The 27256-nt window shown below is 44.6% G+C and overlaps 3 protein-coding genes and 1 long non-coding RNA gene across 9 annotated transcripts in view; 2 read left to right on the top strand and 2 right to left on the bottom strand.

The window, feature by feature from the left end:
* The first annotated feature begins 133 nt into the window (after positions 1 to 133).
* LOC135368898 (phosphatidate cytidylyltransferase, photoreceptor-specific-like) lies at positions 134 to 6099 on the top strand. Its single transcript, XM_064602449.1, has 11 exons — positions 134 to 438; positions 790 to 935; positions 1068 to 1164; positions 1453 to 1629; positions 1697 to 1816; positions 1878 to 1960; positions 2536 to 2692; positions 2773 to 2916; positions 4460 to 4591; positions 4656 to 4759; positions 5204 to 6099. Exons 1-11 carry the CDS (start codon positions 379 to 381, stop codon positions 5331 to 5333), a joined length of 1350 nt encoding a protein of 449 aa, XP_064458519.1. The 5' UTR covers positions 134 to 378; the 3' UTR covers positions 5334 to 6099.
* Positions 6100 to 6837: 738 nt separating this feature from the next.
* LOC135368901 (proliferating cell nuclear antigen-like) lies at positions 6838 to 9804 on the bottom strand. Its single transcript, XM_064602455.1, has 6 exons — positions 9151 to 9804; positions 8989 to 9086; positions 8830 to 8897; positions 8619 to 8763; positions 8360 to 8533; positions 6838 to 7332 (listed from the first exon to the last, which is right to left on the bottom strand). Exons 1-6 carry the CDS (start codon positions 9369 to 9371, stop codon positions 7253 to 7255), a joined length of 786 nt encoding a protein of 261 aa, XP_064458525.1. The 5' UTR covers positions 9372 to 9804; the 3' UTR covers positions 6838 to 7252.
* LOC135368899 (erlin-1-like) lies at positions 9662 to 15498 on the top strand. 5 transcript variants are annotated; one of them, XM_064602452.1, is made up of 15 exons: positions 9662 to 9744; positions 10229 to 10329; positions 10388 to 10472; positions 10532 to 10554; positions 10623 to 10703; positions 10859 to 10905; positions 11001 to 11062; positions 12401 to 12526; positions 12779 to 12911; positions 13514 to 13605; positions 13663 to 13752; positions 13810 to 13889; positions 13971 to 14135; positions 14461 to 14506; positions 15391 to 15498. In XM_064602452.1, the coding sequence occupies exons 3-15, from the start codon at positions 10388 to 10390 to the stop codon at positions 15429 to 15431; spliced, it is 1071 nt and encodes a 356-aa protein (XP_064458522.1). In that variant the 5' UTR covers positions 9662 to 9744; positions 10229 to 10329; the 3' UTR covers positions 15432 to 15498. The 5 variants fall into 5 exon arrangements, with proteins under 5 accessions (XP_064458522.1, XP_064458520.1, XP_064458524.1 ...); XM_064602450.1 differs by having other exon boundaries at positions 9719 to 9828; XM_064602454.1 differs by lacking the exon at positions 9662 to 9744 and adding an exon at positions 9761 to 9837.
* A 2633-nt stretch (positions 15499 to 18131) lies between these two features.
* LOC135368902 (uncharacterized) overlaps positions 18132 to 27256 on the bottom strand; it is a 119624-nt gene continuing 110499 nt past the window's right edge. The window contains exons 4-5 of one of the 2 annotated variants that reach the window (XR_010414893.1): positions 19038 to 19163; positions 18132 to 18398 (exon numbers count right to left, since the gene is read on the bottom strand). This is a non-coding gene — a long non-coding RNA (uncharacterized LOC135368902). The remainder of the gene's footprint in view (positions 18399 to 19037; positions 19164 to 27256) is intronic. The other variant, XR_010414892.1, reaches the window with a different exon arrangement.

Genomic DNA, 27256 nt, shown 5'->3' with positions numbered 1-27256 from the left:
TGCATCTTTTCAAAGCACGAACACCGGCGAAAGCGTATTTGCCATTTAAGTACGTTTGAAAATGGCGCGCTGTCCACGTGACCTCTCAAGGGCTCATCAGCGCTACGCCGCGGCGGCGACTTGCACCAATCGCCGTCTGGTCTCTGCGTGCTTGCTTTGCGCGTGCCCCGTGGCGTCCGCGGTCCCATCATCATCGCAGCGGAGGAGCCACGGAGCATGCGTGTTGATACAGCAGGGGCTCTTTGCAGTAGAACGGATCGATGTAAACAAATCGCTGCACTACTTCCCTCAGTGGACCTCAGGGATTGACCGACTGTAAAATTCCAATCACCTGCCCTGTGAAGTAGCCAGCCTCAAGGTTGCTGCGTTTGTGCAGCGATGTCGTCCGACTTGAGGCGGAGAACCATCGAAAAAGATGTGCAGCGGGATGCTCAGCAGGTAAGCTGCTTGCTTCTCTTTTGGTTCATACCTGACTCTTGTTGTTTACACGTAACAAAAGACTCCTACACAGCTGTACCTCGATCGCGCTGCTGGCATATGATAAGGCAAGCGTGTGTCACTGACATGTTTGCGCTGGGCCGTTCTGTCATTATTGCGCGACGATTGTTTACCTCAGCTATTCCTGTGCCGGAGCCTCAGTTTCCGCTGAAACCGCTTGTGCCCGTGGCTAAACGCTTTCGTAAGCATGATGCGAATGCTTGGGAAGATAACAGACCGTTCGAACTGGTTGCCTGTGTGCGAGAAGTTAAATGAAGGCAGGGAAATTAGGCTGTGCTCTGCTGCATATAGGAATCGCCGGATGGCACAGCGGTGGATTCCGAAGAGGAAAGGCTTCCCGAGGAAAGTCAGATGGATAAACTGACGAAGGATTTGCCTCAGGCGACAGACAACACGACGCAGATCCTGGACAACGCGCTCAGCACCTTACCGTCCAGGTATATACTTTTTCCTCGTAATTTCCTCCAGGCATTTCGTTTGCGCTGACTCGAAGGCTGCAAAAAACAGTACGAGGTCTCGTTGACATTTCCTTCTCTGTACGGACTATAAGGTGTGTCGTATTCTTTCAGATGGCGGAATTATGTTGTTCGAGGGATCTTCACCGTGGCTATGGTGCTTGGTTTTATGGCATTCATATGGGGAGGACCACTGGCTCTAATGATACTTGTGAGTGACATCTTTTTTTTTTTTAGACTGACAGGTCATCGCGTATTAGTGACTGAAGAAAATTGTTCACCTGATGAATGTCTTGTTCATGTTAATTGGTATAAAGTGTTCCTACCCGTTTTCCCTTCCCTCAGTGCAATAACAGTTAATAGGACTTTGACATTGTTTTTTACTTCTTGTATGTTATTCTTATATTTTATGAGGCTATAACCTGTAATACCCCAGACCCCATATACCATTGAAAAAAGGAAAAAAACTGTGTTTCACAAAAAGTTGTTCTGTTCCCAGATTATACTCATCCAAATAAAGTGCTTCCAAGAGATCATCGCCATTGGATACGCTGTCTACAGGGTGCACAATCTACCATGGTTTAGGTCATTATCTTGGTATTTTCTGCTAGCATCCAACTACTTTCTGTACGGCGAAAGCCTCGTCGACTACTTTGGTGTTATGCTCAGCCGAACGGTGAGTGGGACACAACGATGACGAAGTGCACTGGCGTTGAGCCTAAGATGATGCCTGCTGTGTTCAGGACTTCATGCGGCCAATGGTGCGTTACCACCGCTTCATCTCTTTCTGCCTCTACCTTGTGGGCTTCATCTGGTTTGTCCTGAGCCTCAAGAAGAAGTATTACATGCGACAATTTTCTCTGGTTAGCACACGGCTACTACTGGTAGTTCTTCGAGCCTTAATGATCCCGCTTTTTTTTTTAGTTTGCGTGGACGCACGTCACATTGATCATCATCGTCACACAATCTTACCTGCTCATTCAGAATATGTTTGAGGGACTGATTTGGTGAGTGGAGAAATGTGTTCTATCAAGACCTAATGTTGTGAAAGGGTTTGCATTTGTCATTGTGGGTGTGTCTTAATGCTAATGTTTTATTGCACTAGCGTAGTTAGGGGGGTGGGGTGGGGGTCAAATTCCCCCCCCATGGTGCATTTGGGAGGAAAGGAGAGGAATCCTCGTCTCCCATGTAAAGTCCCCCATAGAAGCCTTCCCCAATTTTTTTTTTTTTTTTGCTGTGCTGCCATTTTATTGTACATAATATTTCAGCAACATTTAGTTCCACGAACATGTTTGTGAGATCGGGGTAAATGTGCAGTATTTCATATTTGCTCTTTCATTAGTTCCACTTGCATTTGACTTCTGAAAGCTAATCTGCGTAAGAGCACCTAGTATAATATAAAATGGAAGTGTGAATATAAATGATTCAGTGTTTTTTAAAATTAGTTGATAGAGTCAAGTTTTGCAAATCTTGTAAGATTTGATGTTGGCATTCTATGCTGCCTGGAGTTCTCTTTGAACAGCCCAACGGTTCTTAGGTGCATGCACCGTTGTCAACTGAGCCCCAATGTACTCTGATCCAGGTTCATTGCTCCGGTGTCAATGATCGTCTGCAATGATGTGATGGCGTACATCTTTGGCTTCTTCTTCGGAAAGACTCCCCTGATCCAATTGTCGCCCAAGAAGACCTGGGAAGGATTTATAGGCGGAGGGATCTCCACAGTTATCTTTGGAGCGTTTGTGAGTACGCTCACAACCACTGTTTCTTTGTTTGTTTGTTTTTTTTTTCATCTAGAAATGAAGACCCGTTTTGCTTCTAGATCTCCCAGGTGCTGTGCCAATATAAAATGTTTGTCTGCCCCCTCGACCTGGGTGAGCCCAGGAGCTTCGTATGTGAGCCCTCTCCGCTCTTCCAGCCGACAGACTACGAGCTGCCCAACCCTCTGGCGACGCTCTTCAGGCTGGTGAGTGGTTCGGTCTGTCGGAATTGCGCATCGTTGCTTCTATATAAAATGGGTGCAAAAAAAGGAGGGGTGCATTCAGCATCAAAGCTGCGAGTTTAAGTGCCGTGTTCAGGAAAAACTAGAGATAAAAATATCAATCAAATCAATCAATCAAAAATTTTCTAATCCAAATCCGAGGAAGGTTCTATGAATCTTTCGAATCCTTTCTTTAAAAAAAAAAAAAAGTTTAAAAAGACATAAAAAAAAGAAAGAACGTCTAGTGAAAAATGTTTTGAAGCAGAATATGATACCTTTGTTCGATGAAAAATTGATTAAATAATGCTCCAGTTTCAGGAGAAAATATACCTATATAGTTCTTCTTAAACGAAATTTATTTAACACGTTGTTCGTCGACTACAAGAAAAGCATAAATTCTCGAGTCTGAATTATTTCCATAAAACTAAGCAACAACCAAAAACAAAACCATGTTACTGTTACACTCGTAATGTGTTTTTCCTGCATGAACTCTTACAAGCAGAGCAATGTAAAACAAACAAACAAACATCCGTCGGCTAATGAGGCTTTCGGTGGACTCCGGAGGCGCCAATTTGAAAAAGAAACAAACAAACGTGCCTGGTGGATTCGAAAGATTCGGATTTGCCGTTTTGGGCACTGGGATTCGGATTCGCGAATTTCGAATCCCTGCCTGGGATTCGCGGAGTCGATTGGCACAGGAAAAACCTCCCTAGGAAAAACAATGAATTATGTACAGTGAGCACCAAGACCCGACAGAGGCGACGAGGATGACGAAAGCTCCCTAGCTTTCCACGGTGGAAAACAAACATTTACAAATCCGTGGGATTTACAAATCTGTGGGATTCCATGGGCGAGGGAAAACGAGAGAAAAAAAGTCGCAGCATTCCCCCAAGTGACATATTTGTCGGGCACGCTTTTCAAATGTTTCGTAACTTCTCAATGTGCGGGGAAAATTCGATTCAACTCTGTCAATCTCTCTCCGGGTGTTGCTGTCATTAAAGTTTCTTTCGTCGCGGTGCGTTCAGTCATGCAAGTGCCAGCAGTATCAGTCGCATCGGGCATTGCAGTTGCGACTGATCGGGTTTAACCCATGAATGTCTGGGATCGATCGAAAGCCTTACACAGTTCTGTAATATATATTGATTATTCGTGCGTTATGCATTATATGCGAGATACATACTTTTAAGACCTTGCAAATTTTTGGGAGTGTGCTGTATACATAGGGCCTTGTGTTTTACAGTTAAGCCAGCTTTTTTTACTCCCCGATTTTGGATCGTCGTCACTTTCGGTAAACTTGGCAAAGTGCCAATTCAGCCGCCAATAAGGGCATGTTGCGTTTGCCTAAAATGCGAGAATTCTATGGAAAATTTTTGAAAAATCCCATGGAAAAATTTAATTTTTAAAAATTCCCATTAAAATCCCATTAAAAAAAATCCATATAGCCCGGAAACACGAGGCCCCGCACCAGAAAATATGTTGCTTAATATCCTCTGGGCTTGTTGTAAGTCGGCGCAATTTCCCTTTTCAGCTGCACCTGAGGACGGCGGTGACCATGTATCCGTTTGTGCTCCACTCGCTGAGTTTCTCTCTGTTCAGCTCCATCATTGGACCTTTCGGTGGATTCTTTGCCAGTGGCTTCAAGAGGGCTTTCAAGATTAAGGTGAGCATACTCTCCTCCCACCTTCTGTATGGAACAAAAGTATAATTGGGAATTCTCGCTTTAGGACTTTGGAGACATCATCCCTGGCCACGGAGGAATCATGGACCGCTTTGACTGCCAAATTTTGATGGCATCCTTTGTCAGTGTCTACTACCATAGTTTCATCAGGTAAGTTCCTTCAATTCCCACGGCCGAAATCATCCTCAGACACGATTCGGGCACCTGGTGATGAGACACAAGATCCATCGGACCAACCACTGCAGTTAGTCTTTTGCAAGCGTCAAGGGAAGAGGGCCCATGAGTAGTAGAGCCCCTAGCTTTCTGCAAAATTTCATGAAATTTAATGACAGGGGTTGTAATTTCATTGTTGAGTTTAATTTCCTTTGTGCACTGAAAAGTTACAAAAGGCTCGAAAAGCATGTAGGCAAATGGGTATGCAGTCCTCTGGGAATGTTGCACCTTTTTTTTTTTTTTCTTACCTGCAGATTTGTAAAGTCCCACTTAACAGAAATGTTAATTTTCCACTGCAGAAAGCTAGGGGTTTAAGCGATCAAGTGCGCTGCAGAGCGACAACACACGGGAGATAAACGAGATTCTCCATTTCCTTTGCAGAGCACCCAACCAGCAGAAGATCCTCCAACAGATTTACCTGATGAAGCCAGAGGTGCAGCTACAAATCTTCACCAGCCTGCGGGACTTTCTACAGGAACGCGGCCATCTCCCCGTATCCCCCACAGACTAGTCACTCCCCACCACACCCATTTTTGTGCCGACACTCGTTTTTTAAGCGATAGCTCTGTTTTTTTTTTTAAGTGTTTGCGCAGATTTTACCTCGTTTTATAGGAAGGTGTCAGCACCGAGCTGTGATCGGTGTGGACTTCCACGCCAAAATAAAGGCCTGGCAGCGGTCGCAATATTAGTTCGAGCGTGCACGTACGTTGGCCGTTATTTGTGCATCGTTGTTGTTCTTGTTGTTGGAGATTGTCTGTTGTTTACGTCGGCGAAAGCACGGCCTCTCGGTCGTCTTAAGTAGCTTCCGTCTCTTTGCCGTCATTCCACAAGATCTGACATCGCTCTGCAGACGCGACCCCGATTTTCGCGTCTCGTAAATTTGTTTTTAAGAGTCCTTTGCCGAATTCCCAGACGGGGGACTCTATCTGTGGAAGTAATATTTTGCGGAGCAAATTTTTGTTTTTTGCTTTCTAGTGAAAAGCCAGAGACATAATTTTTCTGCATGGAGAGCTCTGCTTCTTTTTGGGAAACGTGCTCGGTTCTCTGCACAAAGTAAAGGCTTTCTCTCACATTCCATTACAGTGCACAATCTTCTTTTAGCGAGCTAGCAGAATTTGTGTGATAAGTTTTATTCTGAGGGCCCTCCCAGCTGCTGAGACTGAGCAGTTTGTGCTGTTCTTTTCCCCCTCCCCCTCGTCTGCTGTCTCGGAACGTTTTTGTCGTGATCGTGGTTGCTTCCTCTGTACCAGACGAGCGAAATAAACAAATGAACCCAACAGCGTGGTCTTTTTATGCGAGAGACCAAGAAGTCCTCATCAATGGAATGCAAGTTGTAGGGTTTGGAATCTTTTTAGAACCCTTTTATGCGGGTGAGTATGACTGTTCCATTTGACGATCCTAATGTCGTGGGATCAAACAGAAGACACAGAGATGGTACAAGTAGACCCATTGTCATGAGGGATGTATAACTGTGATGTGCTAAGTGTGAAGGACTTCCCTGCAGTAATCCGCAAGAAAATAGAAATGTGAACGAGAATACATTGATGGCCAGTGCCTCTCGTGGGTATTCCGTGAACGGCCAAACCGTACCAGTCTGCATGTGGAACTTGGGCAGTAGATGAAAGATTTTGTACAAATTGTTATGCACAATTAAAAATAAAACTACACGAAAGTGGCTGCGACTGCAAAAAGTTCATGCCAGGTGCATCCAGTTTCTTGGCTTTTCATGTAGTACAAGAAACGGGAACATTATTATTTTCGGTAACAAACCCCGGGGAAGATCAACGACCAACCAGACCCCCCCACAGTGTCTCTCACGAATATTCCTTAGCGGTTAGTATTGAAATACCTTATAGACAACCATGCCCCTTACACAAATAGTTTGCCTGCATTACTCAAATCAATACAACCACAAGAACCGCAATTCTGTCTTTGCCACAGTCATGTATTAGGCGGCCGTAAAATAGTACCCAAGTGCATGGCATCCAGCAACTTAGCAACACTGATACTGGACGTGCAATTGAAAACTACGTGCATCATTTTTATTTTAGAGTTAAGACTTACTTGTCTCTTAAATAGTAAACAACTAAGTTCCTTTATGTGGTAACAGCTGTTGTAACTAGGTATATTCTGAAAAGTAACTAACTAACTTAGTTACCATTTCCACAAGCCAGCTGCAACTGCAACTTAGTTACTCTGTGAACATGGCTGTGAACATGTTCATCCACTGTGCTGGGTTTGTAGAGACTGACCCGACCCAGACTCTTTTTTTTTTTTTTGACACTCAAGATCTATTTCGAAGCAACTTTGAAAGAAGAAAATATCTCAAAGTGACACAGTATAACAATGCAAAAAAAAAAAAAAAAATGAATACGAGGACATTATGTAAAAGCAGCTTGTTTGTCTGTACACGTGCCTGTTCCCTCCAGATCAACTGTCCTCAGAGTCCTCGATCTTCGGAGCCAAGTAGTAGCGCACGTAGCCCATGTCGTCTATCTTGTACTCCACAACTGGAAAAATTTGCACGCAAATATATGTAAAGATAAACGGTCGGTCCAAAAATAACGAACAATTATGGAAAGAAAATATGGCACAATAAGTAGCGAGATTTTGGAAGAGGTCGTGGGAGTTATAATAGTTTGTGGCTTTACTTCGAGAGACAACTAGTAATTGGAGTTACTTTAAAATGTAACTCTGTTATAGCAACAAAAAAAAAAAAAAGGAAGGAAGAAGAGACGTAATTAGAGGCGTGCACTCCAAATATGGTGGATTATATGCCCACTACGAATATGCTGACCACTCCGAGCGCCAAGCAAAGAGTTCCTTAAAAGCTAGAGCTGACAACAGCGGTTTGCCCACATAGCAATACAACCATGAGCATATAGTCACTGCCTCATTAGATGCCACCTCAAATTCAGGAATGCCCTCGACACTGATGCACTCTCTTCGAAACCATTGTGAACAGCACATTCTCAATCAGATCTTCCGGGACTATAACCAGTATTTGATCGACGTCACACGTTACTATTTGATGACAGACAGAGTAAGAAAACTTATATTTTCTCAGTAAATATCGCAGACAATTTGCTTTTAGAGAAACTTCAGAAAGTCCTGAAGTGTGCCATTTTGGGAACTTTGTTGTCAGAAAGTAGGAGAGTATTGCTCTCTTTTCTTATAGTACGTAATTACTACAGTCACTATATATAGTCACATTATATAGTGACTGTAGTAAGTACCTTACGCGCGTAAACGGCACCGGGCGTTTTTCAAATAGTCTTGGTTACTTAAAGAAACGACTTTCAGGTTTCCCCCGGCGATTTTAATCCAAGTGCCAGCTAAACTAATCCATGCCCCATAAAGTTTGCATGGCACGTGGATTAATTTCGATGGCGCTTGGATTAAAATCACCGGGAAAACCTGTAGTCACGACTCAATTGCTTTATGTGAAAAGGTAGCCACTCAGCAGTAACCAAGCTACTTCCAAGGAGAAATGCGCAGTGAAGCAACAAAATAGTTGCAAATATTCCGCCTTCTCACCCAAGGGAACGTCGGCAGACATGGAGAGCTGCACCTGCTCGCAAAGTGGAGAGGCTTTCGTGAAAGAGTTAAGATAGCGCAACGCAAAAGTCAGGGAGACTGCTTCCTGCATCTCAATGATGACAGCCTCTTCTTCTTTGTCAACATTCGCCGTCTGAGACAGCTTCACGTTGCCTGAAAAATATTTTGATCGATAGGACTAAGACACGGGTCACCGAGCACCCTCCCTGAAGGAAGGTATGAGCTGAAGAAGGTATACCTGTGCCCAGGTCACCGGTGGTGGAGAACTTAACCCCTTCTTTGGTGCATGTGATGCGGACGGAGTCTCCGATCTGGCTCAGGTCCCTACAGATGCGCTGGAACTCACCAGACGGCATCTTCACGACCACGCTGTAGTCCGTTTCCTGCGTAGAAAAAAAAAAAAAAAAAGTCAGATTTCCACGACTCAGAAAGCCCGAAGGACAACGTACAGGGATGCCCAGGTGCTCCGTGTCGATGTTCATCAATTTCATCTCGTAGTCCGAGACCTTCTCTTGGTCTGAAAGTAGGTTGGTCAGAGCGCACACACACAAACGCACAAAAAAAAAAGAGAAAAGAAAAACAGTTTCGCAACATCCGCGAATACTCACTGGGCGCTTCGAACACGAATGTTACTGTATCGGCATCATCCTGGGCTTTTATTGTGATAATATCGTCGTTCGTGGCACATTTCATTATCTTCGACATGCTGCACGAACAAAGGGAGGTGTCCATCAGCCGGAGACCTTGTACAAATATCGAGAAGTACTCACCTGGTGAGGTTCATTCCCATGGAGAGGTTTCGGTCGCAACGAAATTTGTCGAAGCCGTCGCTTCTGAGGTTCAAAGAAACCAAGCTGACGTGAGAGTTGTCCATGGCTTGCAAGCTGATGCCTGTCGCCGAGCAGTCCCATGTTCCTTCGTTAATCAGGTCCTTGACTGCCTCGAGAACCTTCTTGAGAAGGGCTCCCTTAACTAACCTCGCTTCGAACATCGTAAAAAATCACTATAAATTATAACTAAAACGAAGCCACTTAGAAATCTGAGGGAGACCGTCACACTTGCACGTCTCTTGCCGCCAATGTCCAAAGCGCGCCAAATCCTTGGTGTCTTCTGATTGGACGCTGAACAATGCTTATCTGAATTTTCGTAACGGCAATAATATCGCAAAAAAAGTGTATTTTACATCCCATATTTACATGATTTAACCTTTGGAGCCTTATATACGTTCTACCTAGAGCGAAATTACGTCTTATTTTTTGCAATAATACGGATATCTATAGCCGGCCCAACGTGCAAGCAAAGCCACGGCAGCCAGCCAAAGCCGTAGCCGTAACCATAGCCGCCAATGAGCTCAATCTCGAAACGTACGCTGATATTAGTAATATAAATCCCCCTACGTGCACAGTAGTGTAGAGCTTCCCTTTTGAGCCTGTAAAGAAAAAGACAAGGTATATCCGGTATAGCTAAGAAACTTCACGTTTCATTCCCGCTTTGTCGTCTAAGTGGCGTCATACAGTTGCAACTTAACAATACCTAGCTCCACCTCTCCGCTGCTCTTGCGGAGATAACACAAACGTGGCTATCGAAAAAGATATGACAAAAGAAAGACTCCCAACTAAAAATTCTGCTGGAGATAACACTGTCTAGGTGCGCTTCTGGTCACGCCACTGTTTTAACCGGTGGTATTACAGAAGAACCGAAGCTTAGTTTTTATCGTAAATTTTGCCAACAATTACGTGTGAATCAGTTTTTCCTCGCCAGTGACCTCACCAGTGACCTGATAGACGTACATGCATTGCCCCATGTCGTTTGAGTTGTTGTACAATTTTTTTCTTCTTTCGTTTACAGTGAAAGGAAGCAAGAAAAACTGTCAAAACTCCACACATCTTCATCACACCTTCCACACAAACTTAGCCTGCGGATGCACCCTCCTTTCCTAACGAACAAAGGTGAAACCCTTACCGCATTCTGGTAACTTTCCAGTAGAAACCACGGTGTCCCTTGCAGATGACCAACTCCGGTATGGTGGCGCTAGTCGGAGCCGTAGGCCTCTTCCTGGTAACCAATTTCTCCCTTCATAAAATTGAAGAAGGTACGTCTCAGGTGTTGTAAGCATGACATTTGTGTTAACCATAGCATGCTCCTTTGTAGGTCATGTTGGTGTTTATTATCGGGTGAGTTTTTAATATCATAAAAAAAAAAAATTATATGTGTTCCAGTATTGTCATGAATTTGATTGCAGGGTGGCGCACTGCTACGACAGACTAGTAGCCCCGGATTTCATATGATGGTACCTTTTATTACCAGTTTCCGGTCGATACAGGTAAGTTTCCACTAAGTATTGCAACTGTTGTAAGGAATTGATGGCGATTATGTATTCCACACTTCAATGTGTGAGAAAAAGTGAAGAAAAAGTGCAATGTAGTCTGATGATATTCTGATGGCCATTCTAAAAGGTGCTTTCTTCTTTTGCTGCAGGTAACATTGCAAACGGACGAAGTTAAAAATGTACCCTGCGGTACTAGGCACGTACTCGACAAAAATTTTCCCCCCTGATTTTTTATTATTTTTTTCTATCACGTCAGCCTTGTGAGAACTGAAACCCTTTTGTGTGTTACAGTGGTGGAGTCATGATCTACTTTGATCGGATAGAGGTCGTGAATATCCTGAGCCCCGACAGTGGTACGTATCCTGTCACATCACGTCACTATATTCCACCGTATATCAACACTGAATTCTAGGCGCTGGAGGTGGGGGAGATTTCGCTCTCCTAGCCAATGACGGACCCCACTGAGACAAGCCGCAGCTCACGAGGGAACCGGTTGCGGGAACATCGCGGTGACCTCGCGGAGCAATACAGCGCGGAAAACATAGCGCGCGCGTGAAATAGAATATTGAGGGTTTTTGGTACGGTTTGGAACTGGCCATCTTGGATTGGACATGTGGGATATGTTTAGAGTTGACCTCACTTTTCGATATTGCAACGAAAGCAACATATAAGCGTCCCGCATTCTAAATGGCTGATGATGCGTGACGTCAAAATGACGTCCCCAGGACATCGCAGGGCGGGGCATGGGGGCGAAAGAGTGCAGCGAATATTCAGTCGGTTTGGAGCCGTTATTTACTTTCTTACGACTACATTTTTTTTTTTAAACGTTCAACGTCAGCAACTTATCACGATGCATTTAAAAAAAGGTGCGCCTCGTATACCTGTTTATTGCCCCTTTAATATACTCCATCCAGTGAGATTCTGCGTTAAAGGGACCATCGCATCCACAAACGTGTGTACGAGACCGGTACGGTAATGTTCGGTACCCCTTCACGATCTGCTCGGCCAAATTTCTCTTCCGAAAATAGCTTGCATATTAAATAAATGAGTTTCAAAAATCCACACTCCCTCTGCAGCTAAGGAAGCCCCAGAGATAGTGACATCGTGATGACTTAGGCCAGACACACCAATGGAAGCGCAGCACAGGCGATAGCCAAAGTAGACATTAAGCAAAACAAAGGAAAAAGAGCACTTTCACATTTGGTGTTGAAGTCCAATGCTTATCTCATCAACAATGTAATCAATTGTAGCTCATTAGAAGGTTTTGTTCAGACTCTAACTGACAATCTGGTACAATGAGTCTTATCCAGAAGGGCCCCAGCTATGTTTGTGCGATTTGTGTGGAAGTAGTGAGTGACCTAGTGTAGGGTTGTCATGGCGACCTGTGTTTCTGTAGTGCGAGTAGTGAGTCTTAGATTAGCATGTGATTAGATTGGTGTATTAGAATAGATTGAAGAAGTGAATTTTTGGATTTTGTCTTCTGTTCTTGTAACTGGTGCTGCTATTTTTCTCTTACTATCTTGTCATATATATATGTATATATATATATGTTTATCCTTATGAGTATTATCCTACCGTAAGCTACGCGTAGCTTAACAGTAGGATAATACTCAACAGATCTCAAAATGAATCGACGCCTTCAGACCATCTGTTTAGAATGTTTGTAATCAGTTTTTACTATTGCGTTTCAGTATACGACATGGTGAAGAACTATACTGCGGATTATGACAAGACACTAATATTTAACAAGGTGCACCACGAGCTCAATCAGTTCTGCAGTGTTCACAATCTCCAAGAAGTGTACATCAACCTCTTTGGTACGTCACTTGCGACGTCTGTCCGACAACAAATGTGTTGTACTTTGGCCGAATACTTTTAACTGCCTGACGGTGACAATGGGATTTTGAAGGGGGTCAGGACATCTGGTGCCACCGGATCTGCCACTGGCACCAGTGCTACCTGTAAAGACATTTGGGAGATCCGTAAAAAATGGAGCCGGCAGAGACATTGACTTAGTGATATTTCTTCGCTCGAGTCGCTTGGGCGTTACAGAAAAGTGTACGTTCCAGATCAGATTGATGAAAATCTCAGGACTGCCCTGCAGCGAGACTTGACTGTCATGGCACCAGGACTGTTTGTTCAAGCTGTGCGGGTGACAAAACCCAAAATCCCCGAGACAATCCGCAGGAACTACGAAATGATGTAAGTGAAATGCCTTGCCACCCATGCTTGCCACTGATCCTTTAAACCCTTGAACCCCCGGAATTTGAAAATGCTGTTCTCAAGGTCAGGGAAAGCCCTGGAACTTTTCAGAGACCTTGAAAACCCTTCGTTTTGTATATTTTCCGTATACTTGCGGAGCGGCAGTGAAAATTCCGCTTGTCCGGAGTCAGAACCATAGTTTCAAAGAGTTAGCACTCATTGCAATAGCAATCACTAGCGGAAGCCAGAAGTGTGAGAGATGAACAGCACCCATCGTTGTATGCATCGACCTTCCTTTCTATCTAGGTGTCCTTTCTATCTAGGTGTCCTTTCTATTCAGGAGTCCTAAGTCGCCTTTGTGAACAGATCACATTGTGTATTCTGTCACGTGATACCTGTAGCTAATAAATATTTTCATAACATATTGAAGTCCCAGCCATAAATGGTGCTTTATATCCCGGGCAAAATGACATCCGGGCCTTAAAAAGTCCCCCCCCCCAAAAAAAAAAGAAAACTACAATTTTTGTTACAAAGTGGAGTTAGAACCTTGCCATCAAGGGCACGGACAGTCTTGATGAGTTTTTCTGTGATTTTTTTGTCAGGGAAGCAGAGAAAACCAAGCTCCTTATTGCTGAACAGCGACAAAAGGTTGTCGAGAAGGATGCGGAAACGGATCGCAAAAAGGCGCTCATCGGTACGGATTCTGGTGTGTCTAGTTAGCAGGTATGCAGCGTAGATGTTTGTGTTGCAGATGCTGAGAAGGTAGCTTTGGTTGCTAAGATACAGTATGAACAAAGGATCCTGGAACAGGAGTCACTCAGGAAGATGGCACAAATTGAAGGTGCGTATTTCCGCCAACCACATCTTGACCGTTGTCTGAAGAGCACGTTTTGTTCAGATGAAATGCACCTGTCTCGGGAAAAAATGCAAGGGGATGCGGTGTTCTATACCAAAGCAAAACTAGCTGAAGCAAATCAGGTATGTCGGCTTTGATTTGTTGATATAGGAGTGCTGAATGCTGAGTATTGTTGATTTACTTGCAAAACGTTCAATTTTCAGCTTCTGCTCACGCCAGAGTACCTGGAGCTGAAACGATATGAAGCCATTTCATCCAACAATAAAATCTACTTTGGAAACAACATTCCAAATATGTTTGTAGAGCATTGTGGGGTTCAAAGCAAAGAGGGAGGTCAAACTAAACTGACCGAGAGTGTTTTACAGGAGGTACGTGAAAGCATTTAGCAGTTTTCTCTTTACAAGTTGTATAGAACGAAACAACTGTATGGTATGGTATGTTCCAAGTCCATGTGGGCCTGTTGTTGGGCTGGTGTGCTCTGTGCCCTGTACATAGGAAACAATCTTTAATTTGGGGGAAAGAATTATTATTGCATACGTGTGTGGTGATGGTACTGCCTTCGTTGTAGCATAACCAGGGTAGACAGTACCCTTGTTGCTTGTTGTGGCTTGCTCTCTTTGTTGTTACAACTGACTGTTGCACAATGTTTGAAGTGTACCTTCTTTGGTGTACCTATCTTTTTGTCTTATTCAGGTTGGCCTTACTACTGCTGAAGAAATGAAGAAAGGATTTAAGCAAGGTACTTGACAGTAGCAGTTCATTTAACCTCCTGGTGCCAAATGTAAATGTTTGTATGTCAAACATATTGAAAAATGTACGCTAGTGACTGTCTAGCCTGTCAACGTATGTACCGTGAAGATGCAGCAGCACATTTGAAATACCTCTGTCATTATCACATCTGAATAGAGCTAAACGTTTTTGAGTAACCTCTCTGCTACCTTTCTACCAACTGAATCAATTTTGACCAAGATCTCGTTAAGTCCAATTTTTTTCTTGGACAATCTTCAAGTTTCAACAAGAAAAGCACATAAAAATGGTATGGCACAAATAGCGGACGACAGAAACAAAACTGTTGGAAACAAGGGAGGTTTTAGTGGATGCCTTTACCGAGGAAAGTGTGCACAGTGTGTGGGTAGTCTTTTCTCAGTACGCATTCAATCCATCCCGGAAACAGCACTGTTATGGATAATGCAGATTACTGGAAAGGTGGTGTATTAATTGATAAAATTGGATTACTTGGATTAAAGGTGGCATATTCATTGAGGCCAGGTATTGGAAAAAATAAAACATCACAAAAAAAAAATGGATACGACTTATGCAACATCCTGCTTGCCATTCCTGGTGTCAGTTTCTTATGTCGCTGGTTGTAGCTTATCATTACACGATGAAAGTAATCATTTATAGGCTGCAGGATTAAAACCGAGGGAAACTTTGCCCATAACTGGAGAGGGGGAAATCTAATGTGTAACCTAACCCCACCCCCGGATCCACCATTGGTGTGAAGGTGGTGAAGGTGGAATGTGACCAGATGAGAAAATTACAAGGCCTTGTTGGGCTGTGGCTGTTGTTTAACTGTGGCTGTCAGCATGACTGACATTACTTTTGTGTAATTTTCTTTTTCAGCTTCCCAAGGGAATTCCAAGGCACCTGTTGCAAAATCCTGAGCCAGTTACTGTTTGAGAAGCATTGTAAAAGACAAGTTGAATTGTCCAAAAAAAGTATAAGGTTTCAGTTTTTGAACGTTTGAATTCGTGAGCACGGTGCACTGACTGAAGGAAAGATCTTACTCTTTTCAAGTTGAGCACGACACCACGTTGTTCTCATACGTCCACAGCACTCGTTGAGAGAACATTATACAACATTACACATGCGGTTAGGACAGCACATGACATACAAGTGGTAGGCAGGGAAGTACTGGGGCGATCATGTGTGATCATTTGAGAACAGTGACTTACTCAACATGTCAGAAAGCATTCATCAGACAAGACAACAAAGTTATCTTCAAAAGTTACATTCCCTGTGTTTGATTATATCATGCACAGATTGGACTACATGCAAGAATATTGAGGGAAAAAAACTTTTCTGCGTGTTGTAGTTGATGAGAAAAGATACAAACACTTGAACACACGTCTGTGGTGAGCTCCTACGTCAGAAGTGCCAGAGCCTCCCTGTGCCTATTGGCTCTCATAAGCAGGTGACCTCTACCGCGGCTTCCTACTGACGTTACCGTTGGATGTGTTTTAATGTTTGCGGTGCCAATTACATACGCGTATATTCCCCCCTTTGCAGTAAAACTTGAAATGCAAGTTCACTTTAAGGTAAATACCCGTGTTTTTTTTTTCTTCTTTCAAATTTTTTGGGGCATTACCTGTGGCAATATAAGTGTCGCATCCTTTCCAGTCGATTTATAAACTATGGTGCCATTTTATTCCGCGTGGTGCCATTTTATTACATGGTGACCACGATATCGAAGATCCTGCGCGAGATAGTGCCGTAGTTTGAGCGTTATTCGATGGAATACATGACAAGAGCGGACGCTGGATGTGGAGAGTGTGCAGGAATTCCCTCTCTGGAGTATGACTAAAACGTCGTTCCCTCTACCATCAATCAGAGCACGCCCTTGCGAGAAGGGATGCCGCGGCCGTGCGGAAGTCTACCGGCACCCTCTCACTCCTCCTGTGAGGGAGTGACGTCACGCTGATGTCGTTGCCGCCGGAGCCTCTGCAGCTGCGGAAGCAGCGCTCATCTTGTTTGGTTAATATCTGAGCACTTTTCGGACGAAAAAGTTAGCCGAGTAGAATGTCGGCCAATACCGAATACTATAGTGGTTTGTGTTTCATAGGTGAGTAAGGAGCTGGAAGGAGATCGCCGCCGATGTACGCATTCTTGCAAACAAAATTGAAACAAGGGAAAGGGTGCAGGCTAGCTGGTATAGATCCATGAAGAAGATCGAGAGACACGGACACAGAAGACGACACAGACAACAAACGAAACAAACAAATTTGATCAGCAAATGCGGGCTTCACGAATGAAATGTTTCCGTTAGATTTTGAAGGTGGTATCTTCAATAGCTGAATCCGAAGTCAAGGTGAAGCCCACGCGTCCAATGTTATCACTTCGATAAGGAAACGTTCACAAAATATTTTTAGACTGACAACATGTGGAGCGCATTATCATCTCCCGTTTGTCCGGCAAACGCGGGCCGACATACTCGGCGGCGGCAGCTCGCAGAAACGTGATCGGCGGCGGCGCGCAGCTCAGAATTGCTTCTTGTCATACATAGATGGCGGAGCGTGTCGGGGGATGCTGGGGATGATGCTGGGGATGGTAAAAGGATGACAAAGTGGGGATAAATGTGGAGGAAGGTGGGTCCCTACTTGATATTTTTCAGAGAGGAAAGAACGGGACATGTGACTTTGAACGAGATATGACTTTGAGAAGATCAAAAAAAGTTTATTGGCAATTTGAATGGTCACGGACGAATTCCGAAGCTATAGCGCCAAAAACCTGCCTGAACGCCTCCATGGAAGAAGCAGACACATTCCGACAAAAAAAGTGACAGTTTCCTTTGAAGTCGGCACCCGACGCACGCAATGCATTGTGGACGCGGCCCCGTTACACGTCATCATAGAGACGACACAATACACGTGACCTAAGAATGGCGGCATCCACAGTCGGCAACCAAATAGTTTGTAAGAACGTGCATCACTTCGGGACGTCTTTTCGACCTCATCTATACTCTCGCATTCAAACACGTAATTCACGTCTAAATGCTGTGTAGCTAGAAGGGGAGGGGGGTACCGAAATGGTACCCTTGGTAGTGCATTTGGGTGAGGGAAAACGAGAGCGAAATCCTCTCCCCATGTAATGTTTCCGTAGAACTCCTCCTGAAATGAAAGAGCAAGTTCCCAGGTGGTGGTAATGATGAATAACTGTCGGCCTCACAGAGGTGGACAACGTCACGACTGGCGCCGTGGGCCGACTTCTAAGGGAACTGTGCGGACATATGTCTGAAAAGCGTCTGAGGAAAAGCCCCCAGACAACACAGCCGGGGTTCGAACCCGGGTACCTCCCACTCCCGACGTTACATGGCCAGCACGCTAACCACTGAGCCACGGGAGCTGGTAGCCAGTTCCCAGGCAACTGCTCTCGCTGGCGCAAAAGGGCCAGAGAGCAGACGATTTCTGCATCCAATCACAGACTTTCCTTCAGGCCGACGAAGCGGATGCTGCTGTTGCCAACACAGATCGCAGGATTCTGTGCCGCATTTATCAACTTAATTCGTTTATTAAATACGAGTGTCGTTCGTGATCGAGTAAATTCGCAGGATTCCATTTTCAACAATGGGCAATCGAATGGTACATTTTATGAGTGGGTAAGGAGTACGAAAACCGACAGACGGACAGTTCATCTGCCGTTTTTGTCTTCCGTCATGCCAGTAAATGCCATCCAAAAATATTTCTCTCGCTACATTACTGATACCTACTAATTCTTCAGATGAAGTGACCCTGAACAGTGACTATACACGAAGGACGACGTCATTGTCTCTGATGGGTTCTTCGTTGATGTGATATCGGTCGAAATAAGCGGCTGTCGTCGTATTCCCCCTCCGAGGGCCCCTTTGAGGTATTCTGCATAAATAAGAAAAATCCTCCTTGTATAAGACCTCCAAAGTTGGAATAGTCTCCCACAACAAGCTGTTGTATGCGACACGCTGTCTCATTGTTTTAGTTGAATTGTTGCAGACAGTGTTTTTGTTTGTACTGTGCATTTGTATTTGCCCCTCCTTCTATGGCGTCGTAAGATGCTAGAAGTATTCGAAATAAATAAATAAACAAATAAAAAAAACTTGCTTCCAGTGTTTTGTCAATTGTTACACCTTGAGTCCTTCTTTGTCTTTTGTGTTGCTTTCCTTTTTTGCAATGACCTCTGCTTTGGCAATTACCATAGCGATCAAACATATTTTCGTGCACGTTCTTATGGGGGCTCCGTAAAAGTTCAAAAACGAGAATAATACACTCGCCAAATGAAGAAGAAGCAAATCACGGGATGCAATCACAGAAATACATAATCTAGAAATATACATAAGGCAATAAATTTCAATAGATATACGTATATATATATCCCAGCCAATTTACACTAGCTGGAGATTTATTCAATTGTCAAAGCAGCAGAAGAAAAGCATCACGTCAAAAATATTCGTCGATGTTTCCTCCATCTTACAGATAACGTCAACTAACAACCTCATAAACGAAAACAATTGGCTGTACCGTTGGATGCAGCTCTTCTACTGCTCTTCTGCAGCTGCTGCTTCTGCAGATGGACTGCAATTTTGGGGGTGCATTTTTGGGTGCAGCCAATGCGGCATTCGTTGTATGCGTTGTATGTTCTTGACCCTGAGGGTATAGAAATAAATTAACTAGTTCGAAGGACGCAGCAGCTGGCCCGTATCGAGGCTGTATCGCTTGAACATTTACAAACTGCACCACACAGCATACCTCTCGAGATGACCACGACGATGGAAGGACTCCTGCATTGGTTTTCGCGACGAGAACCATTAACGGTGCCTTCATCTAGTTCATCCTTGGAAGTAAAACTTCCCACAGTTTCCCCAAAACCCATCCGGCATCCGCTCGTCCATTACCCATGAGCGGCTCGAGAGAGATCCCGTCAAAGCAGACGACAAAGCCAAAGCAGACGACACAACACGAAGCGCCACGCGAGGCCGCCGCCGTTCCCCGCTAAATCTAACGACTTTTCGCTAAATTTCACGACACTGGTTAAACACGAATCCACCCTAACGATGGCGGGGCGTTGAGCTATGTGACAGATCGACGGGGCCGCCTCTAAAAGCGCAATAATTCGTCCCAAAAGAAGGAGCTGAACATGCAGGCCGGCCATTGTAGTTGCGGCGCTCGTTTATCATTCTCCCCTGGGCAAAGAATGCATGATGAGGGTCCCCGCCGCCATAGACATTAGTACAAAGCTTCGGCGACAGCGATGCACAAAGCGCGCCATAATAAATTATCGCTTTTGTGATGGTAGGGACGCATATACGCGTCCCTCCTTTTACTTTACAGCCGCGGGAAGATGTATGTTGCGGGCGAGACCGGGCCCGGCTGAGATATATGTATGGTTTGTTGTCACTCTGTTGCAGGTGCTCAGGTACACAGTGCCCATTGTTCGCTGTACGAAGTTTGTTGCGGACCCCGAGCCGGGTGATGATCGCGTCCTTCTATTTGAGGAAACGATTTCAAAGATACGGACGGTATTAATGATACTGTTTTTGTTAACCAGGGTTTAGCGTGGGAGCAGCGTGGGTACGTTCTGTTCAGAGCTCTTTCGGGTACACTATATGCAGACTCGGGGGAACGCTTTTGATCCCTTCTGGATGGACAGAGACAGGAGCCGCCTATAGAAAATATGCTGTATACTCTTGGGTGGCAGTTGCACGGTGACCGTTCTTGGAGCTGATGTCAATGCAGGTCACGTGAACAACGCTACTGCCATAACATAGAGGTGTGCAGAGGCATACGAGTGTTTCGGTACTTGGCAGGGAGACAGTGCTTGACGTGCAGAGCCACGTCGAAATCACTGAAACACACACACATAGATCCTGGACCAGAAGAGGAGATGATGTCCCTCTACATGATTCCTGATCGGCGGTGATGGAATAATAGGCTTAACGTGCTGGGGGGCTTATAGGCCTGTGGCCCTACACCAGGACATGCTCCAGGACTTCGTCGATAGAAATGAAGCCGTTGCTGAAGCTTCTTCTGGCGGCGCATGCACTTCTTCGAAGTCCGCGGTGTTCCGGTTTGCCGGCATTGGAGTGGTGGGCCACAACCCATGTAGCGAATTTCCTCATTCGTCATCGTCATCAGTGTATCTGTTGTTGTTGTTGCCGATCCCAAGGATTGTTGACGCCAGCAACTTGGCGGAATGGTATAAGTGTAGCTCAGACACGCCGTCTTCTGCTGAATACGTGCAGAGATTTCCAGGCACCTTAATCTCAAATGGACAAAATGAACCCACCGTCCTCATTATTTTACTCGTCTTCCAAAGCAAAACGCCGAATTATAATTTAATTAAATTACATCCTCCGTGATCGATGATATATCACAGCCTCCGGTCACTGCCCATATAGACACTTCTTCTCCGATGTCAACGCAACGTGAAAGCGACGGTGCAACGACTTTTCTGGCATCCCAGAAGCCAAGATATTAGAAGGGCAGAAATAACGGTCTAACATGGCGGCAGATGTTGTAAACATTTGGCTAATCCCGGCTTCTTGCAAGAAGAACTGCCGCCGCCCAAATGTGTCGGCCATACGAGAGCGGACGGAAGGCAGTTAAAAGGTTTTTACTGCTCCGTCCGGAAATTTACAGCCGGCGGTAATCTTGACTCGCGGTTTATATTTATTGTACGAGGGGCCGCGTATAAAGCAAACGCCGTCACGGGGAAGAATTATTTACGCTGTCGTTTCACTGCCTGCGGCGCACAAAGCAAGAAGAGTAACGATCCTGTTTGTATGAATCACCCTTAAATGAGCAGTCAGCAGATGTGTTGGAGATCCATAAATTCCGCACGAGGATCAAAGCTTGTCTTTGCAAAAAAAACAAAAAAAAAACAGGTTCCTTTTACATCGGAACGAGACGCTTACGTGCAGTATGTGTTGGACCGCAGACCCAAAACTAAGAAGATGCCACCGCAGGTTTCTATATGGTGATCACAATCATTGCGCAAAATATTTAGGGTCTCTGACTTTTTCGGGTTATAAACTCGGTTCCGCCCGATTATTCCCTCCCGAATCAGTTTCTGAACCCGAATTCTCCCCGAATTCTAATCACGTGTGAAGTTGTATCACGTGACACGTCCACGATTTACTATAGCAATCTGCGCACACGTTTGGTGAAAATATCCCAGTGCAATAATAATCTATGCGAAGCACATTTGATGTTACATCATGCGGTGACTACAAATTGCGAGGGATGCATATTTCGACCAGTAAGGGCACCTCTAACCATGGGCCGCTTGCAGGACGAAGAAAAAAAAAGACTAACCCGATAACACCCGATTGTATCAACAGCATCCGATTTCACTCCGAATTTAATATTGGTTTCAAAAGTGCGGGTTTCAAATCCGGGAAAGACAGTTAGAATCCGAAAAAGTCCGACCCTAAAAATATTTCTATTACATTCGCGGTCAATTATTTACAGCTTAATTTTATGACCAGTGGCTTCGCTGTCACTGTTATCTTTTTTTTTCTTTTTGCTCCTTTAGAACCTATTTGGTCGCATAATGTAGGGTTTTTATACTTGACAGAGGGCCATCTTTAGGGCATCCTGAAGTTCTAGCATCACTCACTGATAGCAGTAAAAAACAAAAAATAAATAAAAAATTATACGCGGTATGCATGCCAATGTACCGAAAGAAAAGCCAGTTGTTAAAAATTATAGCCGGTATTTTTTCAGGGAGCTGCCTAAAACTTCACAGAGCTAGCCTTTCGTGTTCGGTGCCATATTTTTCGACGTGTACCACCCTATATCTCGACCCGCTTTTGCGGTAGTGTGAAGAAGAAATTTCTTGTCCTGCGTGAACCGATCCGTGGCGTGGTAGATTATTATCCGTCATCTTCCCGTCCAATGGTATGATGCACGAGATGCCATCTGTTTCATTCTCAAGAGTCTTCGTGCATGCATGCATGCAATGGAAAGGGGGATTCTCAAAAACGCACACGATGACCTTTCGGCCATCGCGCATATGGTCACCAGTTCTCTCCATCACATCGTTTGTTCGCAAACAAGCGTTTGACGAAGCGGGCGATGTGTGTCAGTGCGTTAAATGTGCGAGGTTTATTCTTTGTTAAAGGCGCAGAAAAAGCAACAAGCAAGCAGGTTACACGTTTGGTGTCATTTAAGAGCTTGTTGCTTACAAAATATCTCCAAAGTAGCACAACATCTTGGTCCAATGTTGGTCTAAGATTGGACCAATATTGGGCCAATATTGGTCCAAGATGTGGCCAATATCGGGCCACTACTGCCAATACTGGACCTAGATTGGCCCAAGATTTGGCCAATATTGGGCCTCTACTGCCAATACTGGACCAAGATTGGTCCAAGATTTGGCCAATATTGGGCCAAGATGTTGTGCTGCTTGGGGTGATAATGCCGCTGATTTTTTTTGTTATTGTTGTCAAAACTGCGATAAAATCGGTCGAGGCGACACCTGGTGTGACACAACCTTAATTTTAGCATACTGTCGCTCATGTATCCGTCGTCTCGTCAGAAGCAGCGTTTAGTTTCGCCGCCATATGTGTCGGGCAACGCGAAGTTGGTGTCTATATACTTCGGCGCATTAATATTGTTGCCCACAATTTTCAATTTTTATGAGCGTGATTAGGACGAAAAGTGTGACGTTAGAGTCTTGAGCGCTTACGCTATTGAATTTTATGAGATTGCGCCTCAACTCATCTTACAGTCTGCAGTTTTTGACTGTTTTTGAGTTGCGTTAATTCCATTGTAAGTTACGTGCAGACGCGAGTAGCCAGTAGAGTATAGCCCGTAGCGAGTAGTAGATGGAGTAGGCAGTCCGGAGTGTTTTGGGGGCTAACATCTCCACGTTTCTTTCTTTTCCTTATCAATCTAGTATCAAGATTTCGTCCAGCAGTCTTTGAGATAAACGAGAAAAACGAACGTCAGCACGGGATATCCCACATTCGGTGACGTCCGGAGTGTGGGTAACAGAGATACAGGCGACTGACAACTGTTTCCAGATAGGGCAAAAGCGTAATTAGCAAGCCTTGTCTTCAATCGGTGGCTTCGATTGCTTAGCAGGGGACAAACCGGAAGTGCCCAACACGGACGTCACTGCAGCGAGAGTGCGGTCTGTAAAATTCGATTACGAATATATTTGGCGGGGAATTTAATCAAAATGTGATTGCGGGCATCACAGGAACGTACGTAACAAAAACATTTCTTGGGCTTATGCTGTGTCGGTCGACCACTAAGCGGGAACGCGTTTGAAACAGCGCTCAACAGTGGCGCCCTCTTATCACTCATACTCGGTGGAGTAGAATTACTTCCTTTATAAGAGTAAGCGGAATTCCGTTTCGCAGTATATATATATTCCCTCTGGATTCTTTCAAAAGGACATCAATCAAGCATACCGCATCAGCCCTTCGGAAAAGCAATTATCATTACAGCTCGAGAAATCAATGGCATATATACACGGAGGAGTCACAAATAATCGTTACCGCGGGAGATAACCAGAGTGGAAGTTCCACTCGCCGATAACGCGGCTTACCCATTTTGAAAAACCAGTTGTCACAGCGGTGGACGGGATATGCCATAATCAACCGCTTCCGGCGCAAATTACTCCCCTCTTTTTAGAGTGATTTATCGGGCGTACGATTTTGGGATGGCCCGCAGAATATTCGTGGACTCACTTCCGGAGAGATATATAGTGGTGTGGTTTGAGCGCTGCGCTTCAAATGGAGCGATGTAACGGCCCTCGTCGGTTTTCCAGCAGACTTTTCTGAATCGATATATTTTCACGGTGTAATAATAAGCACGTATAGTTTAATAAGCATCAACGAATTCGCAGTAACAGCTTCCGGACATTTTAGTTTTTGTCGTTCAATTGTCGATATATTTTATGCTAAATATTTTAACTAATGAATAAGGTAGACTATAAGGCGCAGGCTGCAGGAAAGTGACTAGAACGTTGGTAGTTTAGTAAGTGATCCAAAAGTGAGTGATTAACTAGTAGAAATAGAATCGAATTAATAGAATTGATCGACCTTTCTGAGGACGCTCCTCCTTCTTCGGGACAAGTCAATGATGTGGAAGTTGTGACTTATTCTGGATATTTTTCATTGGAAACATTATATCTAAAAAATGTGTACATATTGACAACAACAACAACAACAACTTTATTTTGTGATGATGATAGGGAAGTTTCATCGCCAGAGTAGATGCGCTACCCCAATGCCGGTGGTGATGAGGGGAATGGACAACCCCAAAATGTCGAAATAGTCCCAAGAAAGAAGACATGAAAACATGGCATTAAAATATGCGCCTAAATTTGTGTGTTGAGAATGGAGTTGAGAAGCTTGCTTTTGCTAACCCGAATTCACGATATAACGTATACAGGATGTACTTGTCAATGTTGGCCGCGCGGCAGAAAAATATTATTCCTGCATTGGGTACTCTAGTGGATACTCTCCTACGTGCAATCTTTAACGTGAGCTGTACCCTCAGCATACGGCACGCTGCAAGGAATCCCTATTTAGTGTGCCTCAATACCAGCCCCATCTGCGTAGGGTGAAGACAACGCCGGTGAAACCGCGTCGTCTGCTACGATATCCGCCATTTTATCTCCAAAGCGCGGCCCTCGCGGCGGTCACAAAGCTGTATAACTTAGCTGTACACTGCACTGAATAACTCTGTAAATAAATAGCAAATGGGGTTCGAAGAAGCTGACAGTGAAAGCAGAACACAGTACCCAAGACATGGTGACCGATAGCGTCAAAATGGCGTCTTGGTAGCGTTCGCTTCTGCAAAGCGTTACGAAGCGTGACTCCACTCTACACAGAGGGAGCTAGCTGCCGTCCGCGACTGGGTTCGAACCCGCAACCTTGAGGTCAGAGGACGGACACGTCATCAACCGATACCGTGCCAAGCATATAGAAATCATCCTTATGATTTCTATGGTGCAAAGAGCATGTTCTTGAGAAGGCCAGAAAGATTTGATTGGCTGCACTATGGGAGAGAGTCAGCCGATTCTCCTCCCCCATACTGCGGCCAATCCTATAGTATTCCTTCCCTCCTGAAGACGATATCCGTCCTGTGGCTGGACATCCGACGCTCGGATATCCCAGCACCGTTCTGTCGCACAAAACGCGCCAAGTCAGCATCGGAAACGCATTGTATTTTGTACCTCATTTGCGAAACTTTTATCACCTAAAACGTTCCTCACATTGCAGCGGGCATAAATATTCTACGCATGAACTGCGTACGGGGGAAACCTGTCTGTGTTGCGTGAGGGACGTGCTCAATAAAAGAAGGGAATATATGTTGGAAAATATTGGGCGGAGCTTTCCCATAAAGCTGCAAACTTTTATGAGGTCGTTGGAAAGCATACAAAGGAACGACACGCCATTCGGCATGGCGCGCAATTTTTACGATGCCCGGTTATAAAATGCGGCATATCTTCGCCTTGCATACGTGTGCCCACCTATAAACACGTACGGCCTTTTCTAAATACTGTTTCCCAGAGAACTCCATAGATGGCGCGACGAGCGTGCGCTTAATTCGAGATTTATAAGCGTGTTCTCACCAATCGGGCTCTCTTCATTGCGTCATATATTACAACCTCCTCGCGCCTCCGTATGACTTACATCGCGAGCCCTAAGTTGTATATATCGCCGATAATAATCCCTGCCCTGGCGGCGGCAATAAAGCGGGAGATTTATGTCTCCATTATATTTCGCTCTGTTCCGTGCCTCTTTTCAGGATGTCTCGGGCAGTAAATCTGGACGTCCCTTTTATTAGAAATATATTTGCCCTTCAACAACTCACTGATGATACGAGTGTGTGGAACCGTTTGCTGCAATTTGTTCAGCCAGGGGTCGCGAAACGTGAAAGCGGACACTGCGCTCTGTGTCAAAAAGGATGTCGCGCGGACATCGAAGAAAAAAGCGTTGTGTGGGTGTACTACATTTGTGGAGTTCTTTTCGCGTACGTACGTTGGACGATGACGACGAACGATTTTGCGAGCGGGTTTATTGAGAAATATTATTATTATTATTATTAAGAAATATTACAGCTGAATTTAGCAAAGGTTACACATTTCGATCGCGTCGTTAAAATAGAAGGTGACGTCTTTGAAACTTTGCACACTTATGTATAGTCATTTGGCTCAAGTTTTATCAATTTTTTTTTTCAAACGGTATCATTTTGTAGAAAAAAAAGGTTAGAAACCACGCAAATTCTCACCTCATGCATTTCCTATGGCTTATACCGCGCGAAAACCGCCATCTTTTCCTCTGTCTGCTTCACGTTCACATCACCACGCATAGGTGGCGCTGCGTCAGAACCCTGCATCTGGTCCATCTGGTTGTTCCATATAGGTTCTGGTTTTTGTTTCGTTTCTAGGCAGCGCCACCTATGCGTGGTGATATGAACGTGAAGCAGACAGAGGAAAAAATGGCGGTTTGCGGGCGGTTTAGGAAATGCACGGGGCGAGAATTTGCTTCGCGTCTAACTCTTTTTGTACAAAGTGATAGCATTTGAAAAAAAAAAAAAAGAGTTAAACTTCGGCCGAATGACTATCAGAGTGTAAAGTTTGAAGCGCCAGCGACGTTATCTTATATTTTTACGACTCGATCGAAATGTGCAACCTTCGCTAAATTCACCCTGTAAATGTTGCGTCCTGGGCCGGCTTCAGGGGAAATAGACCACTCGCATAAATCAAGACGACTCGAAAG

This window comes from Ornithodoros turicata, chromosome 9 (genome assembly GCF_037126465.1).
Source record: "Ornithodoros turicata isolate Travis chromosome 9, ASM3712646v1, whole genome shotgun sequence".
NCBI lineage: Eukaryota > Metazoa > Arthropoda > Arachnida > Ixodida > Argasidae > Ornithodoros > Ornithodoros turicata.
This window is presented reverse-complemented; position numbering and strand designations above follow the sequence as displayed.

Coding starts and splice junctions, on each gene's coding strand:
- LOC135368898 (XM_064602449.1), top strand. CDS start 379: ATGTCGTCCGACTTGAGGCGGAGAACCATCGAAAAAGATGTGCAGCGG. Junction 1,961..2,535: donor ATGTTTGAGGGACTGATTTG/GTGAGTGGAGAA, acceptor ACTCTGATCCAG/GTTCATTGCTCCGGTGTCAA. Junction 4,760..5,203: donor TACTACCATAGTTTCATCAG/GTAAGTTCCTTC, acceptor TTTCCTTTGCAG/AGCACCCAACCAGCAGAAGA.
- LOC135368901 (XM_064602455.1), bottom strand. CDS start 9,371: ATGTTCGAAGCGAGGTTAGTTAAGGGAGCCCTTCTCAAGAAGGTTCTC. Junction 8,764..8,829: donor CGGAGCACCTGGGCATCCCT/GTACGTTGTCCT, acceptor TTTTCTACGCAG/GAAACGGACTACAGCGTGGT. Junction 7,333..8,359: donor GTCTGCCGACGTTCCCTTGG/GTGAGAAGGCGG, acceptor AAATTTTTCCAG/TTGTGGAGTACAAGATAGAC.
- LOC135368899 (XM_064602452.1), top strand. CDS start 10,388: ATGACCAACTCCGGTATGGTGGCGCTAGTCGGAGCCGTAGGCCTCTTC. Junction 10,704..10,858: donor CCAGTTTCCGGTCGATACAG/GTAAGTTTCCAC, acceptor CTTTTGCTGCAG/GTAACATTGCAAACGGACGA. Junction 13,606..13,662: donor TCGCAAAAAGGCGCTCATCG/GTACGGATTCTG, acceptor TTTGTGTTGCAG/ATGCTGAGAAGGTAGCTTTG.